At 46.4% G+C, this 14786-nt stretch overlaps 1 protein-coding gene across 1 annotated transcript in view; it reads left to right on the top strand.

The window, feature by feature from the left end:
* The first annotated feature begins 855 nt into the window (after nt 1-855).
* The window catches only part of DAAM (disheveled-associated activator of morphogenesis-like protein), a 129992-nt gene continuing 116061 nt past the window's right edge, over nt 856-14786 (top strand). The window contains exon 1 of the mRNA XM_084583932.1: nt 856-1311. Coding sequence (XP_084440058.1) covers nt 1270-1311 — 42 coding nt within the window. The 5' untranslated portion in view covers nt 856-1269. The remainder of the gene's footprint in view (nt 1312-14786) is intronic.

The following is a 14786-nucleotide window of genomic DNA, read 5'->3' on the forward strand; positions in this document are numbered from 1 at the left end:
GCCCGACAAACACGGTGTGCAAAAACCCAATTTTACAAGACTCACCAAAAATGAGGTCCTTGCTCCGCCCTCTGCCCCCGCTGCTAACAAGAACCTTGCTTCCCGTTACAGTGTACCACATGTGCGCGAACTCCCACGCGACAGCTGCGTCTGCTTTGTTCAGCTGAACAGCGGGGTTTTGAAGAGAAAACCGTGAACGGCCACGCAGCTGGCCAGAAAACGCCCCCTGGACCTTTCAGTGATGAGTCAAAAAGCGTAACTAGACCCCCTTTCCCACCTCTTTCTACAGCACCTCACTTTCACCCTACCCCACGCCCGCCACGCGTCTGGCGCATGCCACATACACCACACCGGAAACCGACGACTAATCTCCCCCAAAAGGCCACAAGAAGGAATGACACTAGTAAGACCGTCTGCAGATGTGCCTGTTCCCTCCATACAGGGGCACGGAAGAAACAAACATGTGAAAAACGGAGGAGATAACCCGGGGGCTTGGAACTCGGAGCTCGTAGGGTCAAACAAATCAATGAACTGTAAAGCTCTCTTCGCGCGCGCAGCGTAGCCCCTGCATCCAACCAGCCACCCGCCCCCCAAAAGCAAACGTAAGCAAAAGCAGCCCCTCAGCTGTTTGCGTCGCGTCTCTACAGACGCGCGCCAGCCAAAGTAACGCTCTAGAAAAGATCGTACACCGACAGCCTTCAAAAGCACCACGCTTTTTCGCTTCTCTACTACTCTCCCCTGCCCTCCTCGTCGCTACGTCACACAAGGTTCTGGAGCGACAGCAGCGCCGCCGCCGCGCGGGCGCTTTCGGAGCAGACGACGAAACCTCGCCTGGCTTCAGTGCTTTCCGCCAAGTCGCGTACTCCAGCGGTGGCGGAAGACGCAGCGCGCGCAGCTGCGCGCTTCTTTCACAACAGCACAGTTGCGCGTTGACCAGCGTTTGCGTGCGCGGTGTATCGTCTGCTCAGTGTCGCCGTGTGGCAGCTTCGCTGTTAGTGCTTCGAGGTTTTGCCTGTGAATCACACACTCCATTTGTTTACACACGCGGTTCTTTTTCGCATCGCCTGGTGGATATATACCGTTTATTGTGTCCTCGTTTTCGTTCCCGGTGACGCCACACCAATGGGATGGGAACAGGGGTGACGAAGCTGGGTGCATCGTCGCTGAGTGACTGCGCGTGCGGGCGCTTCTTCGACCGCACTCCAAGCTGAAGTGAGGGCGCTCGATCAACCACCATCCTGGCGGACTGACCGACAGACAAAAGCCGATATGGATAACGCGACGCCCAATGGCAAAACTTCGACGGTCAAGGTGTGTACTGATAAAAGCAAAATACATTTTTTTTTTTAGATGTGGCTGTAAATTCACCACTGACTTACAAACAAATAAAGCAGGCGCTATTCGCCAAGCTCTATTTTAACACGGCTTCAAGTGAACGGCTAAAACTACATGCTGCTCGAGAGCTTTGGAGAGTGTGACAACTGTGTGACAACTGATAATGGACGCCTTATTTATAATGTCAGTGAATTGTAATCACCCTGAACTGCTCCCGATCACGCCTGGCAGATAACTACTGACGTAATTGTTCAGAATGCAACCTTATATTTACGCTGCGTGGATATTTAATTTCTCATGAGAAGGATTTCACCATCGAAAGTTGAACCCTTAGTCATTCTTAGAGCTGTTCTACTCCTGTAGAAACGGAACGTTGATATCGTCAACGAAGGACACGCTGGTGGCATTTTAGTGGCCTGCGTATCCTGGAGACATGTCAAACACAGCTTGATCGAACATCTAGAATGTGCTCTCAAAACATTCAGGCAGGCTTATCAATTCTCAGGCGGTCCATGCGGTCTGACGTGATGGGTGGATTCATCATTACTATCCCGAGTCGGCTCAGGGGCCCATTTTAATTTGGAATTCCAACCTCTTCAGGGGAACGCCGTGAACACTCATCAATATATTTCTAAGTATCTTTCTGAACAGCCGGTCGTGAATTGCATATACTCCGTCCTGGTATGATCAGGTGCTAAATGCACAGCTGTTTTAAGAGAAGCGCTTTTTCTTCTGGCTTTTTCTTAACATCATTTTTAAATCGAATTCGTAAAAAACGTGCGCGGGGAAATATTATGCGCTAAAGGTCATCGCAGAAGACGTCTCCTTCGTGATTCTGACGCACATTCTTCGGGTCGATTCCGAGCAGGTGTTTTTCCCATTAACAGCTCAGTGACGACGAAGCATGTGTCCGCACGCCTTTCAGCTGGCATCTTCAGAAAACAAAATTAATGGGAACTGGGAAAATTTTCCTTAATGTCTTCCCAAGTTTGGTTGTCAGGATTCATGCATAATGTGGACTGACTGCTGTACGTTGTAGTACGTCTTGAAGGGGAGAAAAAAATAGTCATACATTTATCTATTTGATTACAGACTATACGTTATTGAGCTCAAGTGGTTTGCTTTTTATCACTTCAATAGAAAACCAAATACTTGACTAAAGTAGATGCGAAATCGCAATGTATTGTGCTATTCCTTTACATTGTTCCAGAGTTTCATAACTGTTGTTACATTTCCTTATGTTTTGTTATTGGCACGTGTCTGAATGCGTATTTTGTACTGTGGTGATAGTTTTTAACTCGGTGTTTTTGTTCCTTGTCTTTTTCTTTTTTACTCATGTGTAGTTATATACGGTGAAGATTGTTGTATGTAGTTGCATGTGCATTGCCTGTACTTTGTACCCGCTGCTGTTGCGCCCAGTGGGGCCAGGACCTCGTCAGGAGACTAATTACCTCCTTTTGTCCTGCCCCACGGGCAGTACCATGCCCACACAATCACTGAATAAATAAATAAAAATAAAATAAAAAATAAATAAATACGTGATCCGTAGGACATTGAGCATGGTGTGCTCTCCAACAAATCATCCTTCTGGATGTTGGAAATTCCACAGACTGTACAAGGGCCCTAGTACGCGAATTAGCTGAAAACACCTATTGGCCGATTTTCTTTTCATGAATGATGCACATAAAATATGGCTTATGACAAGAAAAATGTACGTAATCCAGTTGGTCTGTTTGCGAAAAGAGACGAATTCACGTATATTATATGACTGACAAGCACACATGTGTTCTGGTTTCGTTTCGTATTGAGGTTTAACGTCCCAAAGTGACTCAGGCTATGAGACACCGTAGTGGAGGACTCCGGTAATTTCTGCCACCTGGGGTTGCTTAACGTGCACTGACATCGCGCAGCTCACGGGTGCCTCGTTTTTCGCCACCATCGAAAAGTGGCCGCTTTAGTGCGGTGGCTGGCAATACTTTCATATCAGCTGTCTATCGGGCCAACCCGTCGTACTTAGTGATACGGGCAGAGGCATATTATGTTTGGGCAGCCTCACCATAATATATGTCTATCGGGCCATCGGCGAGGCGTTGCTATAGAAATACGTACCTATGCTATTTTAGACGACTATGACGGCTGAACGACTCGTGAGTCTGTGAAACTGCAGTGGGCTGTAAGGGCTTGTATTCCGGTAGGTTTAAACGTAATCCCCTTATTTATAGTGTACCTCAGCATGAGCGCCTCTTCATACGCACGCTTAGTCGTCCTCTCGTAAAAATCTAAAATAAGTGAGTGAAGACGCAGCCCCACAAGTAGACTCTGACCATATAATTCCCATCACAGTCAAACGAAGCGCGAATAGGACAGATGAAGGATGCAAAGAAAATTGTCCGGGGTTTCAACATTGTTATAAAAATGATACCACGCGAAAGCTCTGTTAGGATTACCCGCGCCAGGGAGCGTGGGCTATGACGTCACGATTTGGTCGGCTAATGAGGAGTTAAGTACGCGGAATCGAAGATTGTCGGTCGGCTCTGGCGTCCTTGTGAGTGTTTTACAAAGATCAGTCCATTGCAGGGATGCACGCGTGTTGTCCGAACTTGGGCTCATGAATATACCCTAGGAACAGCAAAAAGAAGGCACTTCTAAACTGCAGGGAAGCTTAAGTTGACTGCTGTAGTCATAGAGTATTAGCTCTATGGCTGTAGTATTTCAATTCTATCTACTAAGATCTCGCCTTGCTGCTCGTGCGTGTTCCATTAGTCTTGTACGCGTTTCATTTGGCGTTGACAGCGCCTCTGCAGGACGATACGCTGCAGTTTTAAGCATGGGGTGCTTTTGCTCCCGTTTTGGGGAAATTTGAGGTGACGTCGAGCCAGAACAGTGAGTCAACTTCCGGGAAACGATTTCCCGTCATCTGGGCACTGATTTCCACCATACGGACACCGAACGAGATTTAACGAGACCAGTTCTTCGCGCTCTAAGCCCACTTAAGAGACGAGACATGCGCCTAAGAAAGTGTCTGCCTGCACCCCGAATATTTGGTCCCCTGTACTCCCGAAATTTGATGAGGTTGAAGGGTGGCTGTTCCTGGCCCTACGGGGCCGGGATGGTAGGTCAACGCCGCTTGCGACGGGGGTTAGCCAGCCACCGAATGTTTATCTGTTGTAGGCCGTCATTGCACCCGCCGCTTAGGTGGTGGACAACGGCTGTTGCGGCGCGCGTCTTTCTCTCCCTCTTCTTTCTTTTTCTTTCTTCTCTATTTTCTCTTCTGTCCGCACGAGGCAGTGGAGGTGGCTCAGGTACAGAGCCAGTAGCAGGCCCGTGCATTTCCTTTTCCTTCTTCCTACAGCCACATCAACAACAAATTTGATGTCGTCTAAATTTAATCAAACTAGGTGTCCAGCCTAATTTGCGTATGATATAAGTTCAGTGGAGACCTCTAAATTTAGGCGGGCCACATCCAGAATTTGTCCCTCTGGGCTCTAGAAACCTGACATCACCGGAATTTGTTCCAAATCATAGAGTCTAACCTATTTTCGATATGTCAAGCTCAGTATCTGACCTAATTTCAGTAATGCAAGCTCAGTAGTGATTTCCAAATTTAGGTTGGCCTCCCCCAAAGTGTGTTTCTGGGCACCGCAAAATGTGACTTCACTCGAGTTCGACAAAATTGATATCCAAACTTACGTGATAGTGGTCAACTTAGCGGCGCCTTCCAAATTTAGGTGGTTCACCCCCAAAATATGACTTCGACTAATTTGGCCAAAATTGGTGTCCAACATGATTTGACTATGGCCAACACCGTATTGAATTTAACTTTAAAAGGGCCGCTCCCAAAATGATGCAGGCTTGGGACTCGATAAAGGCAGTGAGAAACGTCGAAAAATTTGGTAAGGCCCAGTCCCAAGCTAACCATCATCTTCTTTTGCGCCAGGAGGTAATCTGCAGACTGAGCTAAAATAAATCGAACATCCTATGTGGATAATTCGTGCCGGAAACCGGTTATGGTGTGCTCTAGATGGTGCCTGTCCTCCCAGTCATGCAGGTAGACAACAGGCCAGAAGCACAGTTATGTACAGTGGGTGCCATCTTGACCGGCACAAATCGCTATTACCTTTGGCAGGGATGCAAACAGTTTGTGATAGCATAAAATCGCATTCGATATCGCCGTCGAGAGTAGAAAGAAGCATGAAATGAATGGAAAGAAAGACGTACCGCGCTCAAGGGTACTCAAGGGTGTCTCACCTCGCCGAGCCACTGCCACGGTGGCTCAGCTGTTATGGCGCTTGACTGCTAAGTCCGGGAAGCCAGGTTCGAACCCGGCTGCAGCGACCGCCTTTCGTGGGAGGCGAAACGCAGGGCCCCAGTTTACTGTGCGATGTATGCCCACGTTAGACACCAGGTGGCCGAAATTATCCGAAACCTTTCACTGCGGCCGGCCCTGATAGCCTGAGTCGCTTTGGGACGTTAAACCACGTAAGCGAAAACCATAAAACAACAAAAGACGAAAGCAGTGTTCACAAGGTGCTGTGACGTGAACAAAAAAAGAAAAAAGGAAAGAAAGAACTTTTGTACGGAGCTGAGTTTGAGTTGTGGACAAGCATAGCTGTGACCGACTTTTCTGTCCTTGCGCATTGCACTGTTCGCGTAATCGGCCAGATGCGGTCATAGAAACGCTGGCTAGCTCATTCGTCAAGTGTTTTTGTAATCGCTGCATTCATCCACTTCCGGGTGTCATTCAGCCAACAAAACGTTCTGAGCATTGACATCTCTTCGTCGTATACACTTCTTTTTCGAGCTCGTCGTAATTTCCCGGAGCACTAACTCGCGCTCACACACAGACACGCATACAAAATAAAGAGCTGCCTTTTTTTTTTTTTTTAACAGGTTGACACCGCGATTGCAATGCGATCGCGGTTCAAGATACCGGTGTACATTGCGGCGGAAGCCTGAGTAGGAAGTATTTGAGGCGGAATAAAAAAAGCTCCAAGCTTCGATAGCGTTAAACGGGGAAGCGAAACGGTTTCTACTGCAGGTAAAGGCGTATGCCTACCCGAGTCCGGCTCTTGGGATGTAAGAAAAGAAAAGTTATCGCGCAGTGGCGCGGGCTATCTTGGCTACACGCAGCAAATTTCCTAACCCATTTTGCCAAGCACAAACATTCAGAGCTATCAGCGTTCTCCTTCTCTCTCTTTCTTCTTCTCCTTTTTTTTTTTTTTTTTTTTTGTTCACGAATGACAACGTTCATCCACGACTACCGTCTCGATCGACGCACGGTTTAAAGCAGAGAAACCACGATAAACAGTAGTCGTTCGGTCTTCGAGCATTCGATATTAATCGCTTTATGCTGTTTAGAACGAACTTGATACGATCGGCCGAGTGCCTGCACGTGTGTTGCCATGTCGTTTCCTTCGCTTGTCGCTTCGTTAAAATGACAATTTCCGCATAATTTAAACACGCATTTACGTATATTTATTTTGACATGACGATCTTCAGCGTTTATTTATTCTTTGCCGTGGACAGTAAATTTTTCACAAAGAATTGTCTTTGCACATTTACTGTTTGCACAGTTTGCGGCTAAATTGACTCAGGATTTGTTTGAAACCTTCCCCACCGCTTGCCAAAATGAAAAAAAAAAAAAAAAAAATTAAGGACGATACTCTAAAAGCTGAGAAGTTCTTGAAAGCATAGTCTATTATTCTAAAACTATCGGTAATTCACGGGTGTGGGAAGAAACAAACAAACAAACAAACAAACAAAAAGCCGCTAAGGTGAGGCATACTGAACTCATCCCCCGTAACCTGACAGGTTCGGGGATGAACTACTGGCGCAGAATGCTGCGTGTCAATTTTAGTTACCTGATCGGATGGCAGGTAGGTGGTTGCTCTGTCATTTAGCGAACTTTCCAGCTCCAGCGTTAAGATAGGTTTGGCTTGTGGGGTGTAACGTCCCAAAGTGACTTAGGCTATGAGAGACGCCGTAGGGGAAAGCTGCGGAAGCTTCGATTCCCTACTGAAAGACCAAAAGTTCTACGGGACAATAACCTCACGAAATCTCATCACATTGCATATACTATCATATGGTGGACATCATTGTCATAAAATATTTCACATAATATATGATAATGTACAAGAAACTATGAGATCATATGCAATTATATGTGACCAGTATGTGATTTCTTATGCGAATTGAGTGAGATTGTGTGAGAAAAGGTGAGGTTATTGCCTCATACCATTGTTTCAGTAGGGTTGTCTGGGAATCTTTAACGTGCACTGACATCACACAGACAGCACATAGGCAACTTGCCTTTCGCCTCCATCGAAAGGCGCAGCTGCCGCGACCGAGATTCGAACCCGCACCCTTGGGAACAGCAATCGGACGCCCTAACCACTGCACCATCACAGCGATGCAAACAAGATAGGCCAGCATAAAAAGGAAGAGAAAAACAAATGCGGCGTTTATACGGTCGCTCCAAATCACGCGCGCATCCAGAGGTAGCAGCTGCGGGACGCGTTTCGGTTTTCGTCCGAAACATGTATCACAGTATGGTTCTCTCCTCGGAACTTCGGCCCGAGCGCTTTCTGAGAACGCAAGTGCGTACCCCTCGGAAGTGCATCGACGACCAGCTGTGTGTCTCTGTACGGCTCGTATATGCCAGCGAATGCCAGCGTTACGTGATCGCCAGAGGAGTCAGTGTATAATGTCGGCTCACGCGCGGACGCTGCGACCCTCGCGACACGCGAGATCGCCTAGGCAGACTTTGGCTTCTGGCGACGGCAGCTGTATATTACACGTCGCCCGGCGATTCTGGGAAGGAAACGACGCCTGTTCCTGCTGAAGCGTCCTCACGTGCAGCGAGAAAGCTCTGACTAATGGGCGAAGTGCAAAAAACGGCAGAAAAATTAATTAGTCACTGGTTTAACAAGCGTTGAAGCACGTTTAACGATAATTTGGAGCGTAAGCTCTACTACTCCAGGGCTACTAACTCGGCAGTCGACGGCCTATCCTGCTTTGACCGGTAGAGGTGAAATCGGACATAGCCTCAAGTCGGCTAAGTGTCTTGTAAGTGTGCTATAGTTATACATCGCTGTATAGTGTATGTTGAGTGAATGTATATCGGACAGTAACTAGTTAGTGGCAAGGTAATTTAGTCATATTAGTAAGGCGTATTTAACTATGTAGAAATAATTCGTGAACCGTGTGATATATTCCTGGATAGCGACTACCGATAGCAAGCGCAATCTGATAGCTAGTAATTAGTAATAATTAATTAGTGCATTACATTTCGTGATCCGTAATATATATATATATATATATATATATATATATATATATATATATATATATATATATATATATATATATATAATTAGATAGCTACTGGAGATAGAAAGTGTAATCCGGTAGGCATTACTTAGTTCAATTAGATGGCATGGGAATATGGCACATAGTTCCATATATCGTTGGATAGCTACTGAACGGCATTTTATAGCTGCACCAGTAACTATAACACGCCAAGCCATGCAAAACAGTGCTTACGCTTGATAAACTAGCTTTGAACGTGTTGAACCCCACCAACGTTTTTCTCCTTATTCGAAGGCCTATTTTCTTTGCAGGAATGGTGGTCGTCAGCCTGATTTGGGCGCAATTAGCGGCCATTTTTTAAACTCAGACCAGCTACACCACTGTATCAAAACTCAGTTAATGCATGGGAGTTTTACTACACTAGTGTAGTTGGTGTAGGTGAAGAAAGTATGGCCCCTTACTATTTCTTAGGATCTCCATCAGAAAAAGGCCATGTTTTCCGGATAGTATGCGATGGCTACGACTATTTTTCGATCAACACCAGGCACACCAGTGTAGAAAAACTCCATTACTTCAACAGGAGTTTTTCTTCACTAGTGCAGCTGCTGTAGGTAATAAAAGTATGGCCCCTCACTACGTCTTTGAATCTCCATCAGAAAAGGTCATGTTAGATTAGTATGCGATGGCTACGCTATATTTTCACCAACACCAGGTACACCAGTGTAGAAAAACATTACTTCAACAGGAGTTTTGCTTCTCTAGTGTAGCTGGTGTTGGTGAAAAAATGGCCCTACTTTATTAAGATCTCATCACCAGGAAAGACCATGCTTGCCAGATTACTATGACCCTTGTTTTCTTTCGCTTCGTAAATGCCGTCCACCGCGGTGGCCCAGTGGCTACGGCTCTCGGCTGCTGAACCCCGAGGACGCAGGTTTAATATCGGAAACACGTACGCTTCTCAATGAAGGCGAAAAGGAAATCGCCCTTCTACTTTGCAATAACAGTGAACGTTAAAGCCCAGCAGGTAGCAATTTATGTAGCTCTTCATTACAGCGTCCTTCATAGCCTGGGCCTCTGTGGTACGTTAAAACTCCTAACCAAACTCAATAAAGCTATTTTAAATGCTTACTGTATCAGCACGCGACCACCGGTAGTTAGTACTCAAAAGAACAAGGTGGGCGCATGGACGCTGATTCCGCTTTAGCTTGGGAGTAATTGTAAAAATACTTTTATCGACGGAAAATAAAGTATCGATGATTCACTTACATTCAGTTTGACTTGATTTGGCATTTTTGTTGGATCCATCTTAGTCGTAAAATACTTGCCTGTTGGCCGTCTTCAGTTATCCATCTGTTCTATTAATTAATTCAGTTACAGCCGAAAAATGGCTTCTGCTCACCTGCTGAAAGCTATACAGTTGTTTTTCAGTGTCACGTCACGTTGTATATATACGGATAGTTAAGAATACAGATTTTTGTGGTTACTGTTTTCTCTGCAATGAGGATGGTGATGTACGCTTGATGATGATTCATTTGCGAACGCACTTTCTCGTCCTATCGTTGACGGAAGTGGACTAACAGTGTTGCTTTATCTTCACGACGCGGTATGAACGGCATCTTAATTACAGGGAATGCTTAGGGGCTAGAACACACAAGATAAGATAAGAATGACAAGAGTGGTTTAGTAATTTGCAGGTAAGCCCTGTTGCCGATGTGCGCTAACAGGCATCATATCACCCGTGTATATATAGCTTAATCTAATCTCGGTGTGTGAGCTCTGTTGTGTGTTTTTTGTTCTGAATTTCCGGGAACAAATGGCTGTTACTATGTAGGACCTGTGCAGTTCAACCTCCCACCTAACTTTACCGATATATGTCAGACTCCTTTGTCGAGGGAAACTGGGCCGGCTTGCGCGATAAAGTTGGAGCTAAGTCCAGACTTAAACGGTCCAGACTTAAACAAGCCGCACGCTTCGGTTCGGCTCGTGTTCACCAGAGTGACTTCCCTGAACGCCCTCAGCAACCACTTGGGGCATTTATCCTCGTAACACAATCTTAAGCCGCAAAAAGCAATGGCACGGATTTTACACAGTGCAAGATTGACCGAATGTTTACATCTTACCGCCAGGACAGGGCCAGCGCATCCCTGTATTTTCCTAATTTCTCGACTTAGTTACCGGGCGTCCTTGTGTCTTAACTAAGACGGCCTAGAGTCGTAATCGCACAAGCGACTTATTCAAGTCAGGACTGAAGCCCAGTCTTGACTTCAGTCTTAAGCGGCCATGCTAGCGGCCTAATCCTTTAGACTCCAGTTAAGTCTGGACTTAGCTAAGACAGTCTTAAGATCGTTTCGTGCAAGCGGGCCCTGGACTGTTCGAAAGATATACGGATTCGAGAAATTCATACCAATTTCATTTAGACATCTTTACGAAACAGAGGTAATGCCTGCCGTGACTTAACCGCGAGTCAATGCAGATAGCTAAAAAAAGTTCACGAAGCTTTGCTTCAAAGTCGACGCACATAGAGTGTATACCAGCCTGCGGTGTATCAAGTTCCACTCAGTGTAGATGTCTTGCTGTAAAACTGAAATTGCTGCCTGCTTACCACATAAAATGCAACAGAAGAAGTAATGCGCTTGAGTCGTCATAGACTACAACAGCTCTTCGAAGACTTGTCAGACCTTATGAGCAGAGTCATTTCCTTCACAATAACTTCTTCCTGTTTAAATATCGCTACTAATTAACTAAATGTAGAAAAAAAAGTTTTTAGCGGCTAAAGTAGAGAAAGGCGAAAGCCTGAGTGCCGCATTTGGCTACGCAACTGGCACTAATTAGTAATTAACAATTGACTAATTATAATTAAATAGGTAATGAATTGATTGCTTAAATAAGAAATTAATTGTAGCTAGGTAATGATTTATTTATTATACATCACTTGGTAATTAAATAATTAATTAGCGATTGATCATTGATTGAAATATATCCATATATAAGGCAGGCATTCGCGCATACTGTGGTGGTGCTCTGTGATTGGTCGATACCTATATGACGTCATCCCGCCTCCGCCAATCAGAACGCTGCAAAAGCGGGACACATTTTGTCCACGACAGTATGAGCCATTAAAGGCTTTCGCCGTAAAAGTAATTCAGTGTTTTTCTGAAGCCAAATAAGGGGAACACTTGAAGCCACTATACGACACTATACGCCAGTGTGGAATAATTTTTGTTGGTTCCTTAACCCCGCTTGAGCTATTGAGATAATCGAAACCAGATAATAAGATATACCGCTGAATATTCACCACACCGTTGGATTATCCGCTCGAATTCGTGCGCACCCACCCGTGTACAGCGATTACACTTTCTCGTATACACTCCATGTCGGCGCCGGGGTAATCGTTTCCTACTAACGCTTAGAGGCAAAAGGTTGGTCCCATGTGGCCGGCACACATGCTATTGCTGCGTGGAGGCCTGCGGCTGTGTGCACTGCTGAGGTAGTCGTCCCCGCACCCCTGAGGTCCGGTGTGTTGACCCGCGACCTCTGGCGTGTAGTACAAGCTGTCCCGTTAGCTCACCCTCTCGCTCCTATATTACCTCAATGCGTACCCGCAGGTACACACAAACAAGTGCTCGCCACGGTCATGCATCTGCAAGAGCCGGCTTACAGAGTCGTTACATAAACTAGTTTCCTATGCCGACTCCGCGGTAGTAAATGAAGCGCATAATAGCAAAGTGATTTAATCCAACGCATGCCGAGGAAAAGAAGAAACGAGAGGTAGAAATGAAGGAAGAGGTCTGGTTCAAATATTTGCGCCGAGGGAATGCCGAGGACAAAAGGGGTCGAGAGCTACGATGCTCTCGCCTTCAGGGTCAGCGGTGTCAGGAAAAGAAGATGAGGAGAGAATGAAGCTGATGGCGGAGGCTGGAAGCTCGCTTGGATCAAGCTGCATTCCGGACGAGAGAAGTTGTCTCGCCTTCCAGGTCAGCCCGGTTCCTCGCTCGCTCACTCGCCTGCCGCTTCTACTGCCCGAGAAGCCAAGAAACGGGGAAAGAAATCTAACAAAGGTTATGCGGAAAATGTAGAAAAAAAAAAAGTTGGAAGGACGGCGGCATTCTCGGGACGCGCAGCGACTTGGACTCGAAAAACAAAAAAAAAAAGAGAAAGTGGAGCGGCGGAGAACCCCCCCCCCCCCCCCCCGCCCCCCTCCCCCAGAGAAAAAAATAACTTCCAAGTTAAAGGAAACACCTGCAGCTTTCGCTCCTTGCTTGCGCTAGCCCCACCATCTAGCGATTGTTGTGGTCTCGCCACGGGTTAGCAATTCGAGACGGTTTCTTGCGCTTTGCGCAACATTTTTCGACAATTTTGGGTGTATTTACATTTGTTTAGCTTTTTTTTTTTTTCGGGCTGAGCTTAAATCTCGTACGCGGGAATTGCGCATCTTCCACTATCACCTAGTAATTTGTGAGATATTGGGGCGCCCACTCGCGTCTAGGTGGCGCTTTGCATATTGTCTTTCAGGGAATGTCTCGATCCAACATCACAGTTGGATTACACTTGCCAGCACGGCTCATTCTTAGTATGGCGGAATCACTCACGGCGCTTACGGTTGTGCAAAGCTTATTAAAGCATAACATAAACGGAGCGAACAATGATCGAATTAGAGCTTTAGAGAATTAGAGCTTGTAAGTTCGGCCCTCTTTCGGGTCACGAACGGTTCGAACAGTGAAGAAGTGCTTCCATGATTCGTACTATGGCAGCCGCTAAATTTCAGCACCAAAAGCCTCAGCGCTCAGATTTTGTTTACTTAAGAGTAAGGCGGAAGAGGGCGCAATTTATCTGAGTTGAGAGGGATTGTCAGAGGATGCGAGCTCGCTTTACGGGCGGCGCAAGAGTCGGCTCTTTTCAAACGAGCAATTTCTTTTCGCTATGCTCCGCCAGAGAATAGGACACGTCGAGTCGCTCGTCTCCTGCTATCCGTCAGGGGCGGCTGACACGGAATGGGACCGAATCGGCATTTTTTTCTTTCCCTCCCTCAAACAACATATGCGCTCTCACCTAGAATAGCTTCCGCATCTTAGCTCCGCAAATTCGTATGCACACGCAGTATATTTAGATCTGCTACAGCGACGCCATGAGAAAACGCTTCCCCAACACATTGCGCTTGTCTCAGTTATTTCCGTTTCTGGGCTGAAAACTGAAGTGCACCACTGCCAACCGCAGCACCCTGCTTATACGGCCACGAGAGAAGCAACGAAGCAGAAAATTGTTTCCTCGAAAATGTCGTTTCGTGTTGGAAAGCGGTTGGTTTCAAGTGAATTTCCGCAGCCATTGCGCTACATTCCGAAATACACGTATCACACAGTCACACGTGTATTGCGGAGCTTAACAAGGCGTGTCATGTCGCCTTAACCATTTGTGCGACACGCTTTTGGGACCTTCGTCGACTCGGGGTATACTTGCACGGGCAGCGAGTGAAATACTATGTAGCGACAGTTCGGTCCTGCGAAAAAACAAAAAAGTCAATTTTAAGCTTGCTTCTTTGCACCGAAATACTCCTTTAAGGTCTGGCGTAAAGAGTAAGCACTCCAAAACGCAGGTTGACTTCAAGATTACTCTCAACTTCGCTTATCTTCAGCGCTTATAAATATTCATTAATGAAAAATGCTTTATCAACAGTCGTAATTTACCTTTGACCTATCTCCTGTCTGCAAGGGTGGCTCAGTTGCCCCGATAACAAGGTCGCGGGTTGAAATTTCGAATGCCTGCTTGCTAAAAAATGACATGGGGTTGAAATCGATCCGGAACCTATACTCTGACGTCTTGCCCTGATAGCCTCCTTATAGACTTTAAACCCTTCTTGCCACACGCCATATCACGTCAGCCCCGCCTCGATGGTGCAGTGGTCCAAGGACGCGGGATCGAATCCCGGCCTCGACGGCTGCTTTTCGATGGAGGCGAAAAGCAAGGCGCCCATGTGCTGTGCGATGTCATTGCACTCTAAATAACATCAGGTCGTTGAAATTTCTAGTGCCCTACACTACAATGTCTCTCATAGTCTGAGTCGCTTTGGGACGTTAAACCCCATAAGCCAAACCAAACCTTACTAAGCCGCACTATACGGTACCGTACCGTACCGTATTTCACCATAC

The sequence above is a fragment of the Amblyomma maculatum genome, chromosome 11, assembly GCF_055883805.1.
Source record: "Amblyomma maculatum isolate TAMU_Amacu chromosome 11, ASM5588380v1, whole genome shotgun sequence".
NCBI lineage: Eukaryota > Metazoa > Arthropoda > Arachnida > Ixodida > Ixodidae > Amblyomma > Amblyomma maculatum.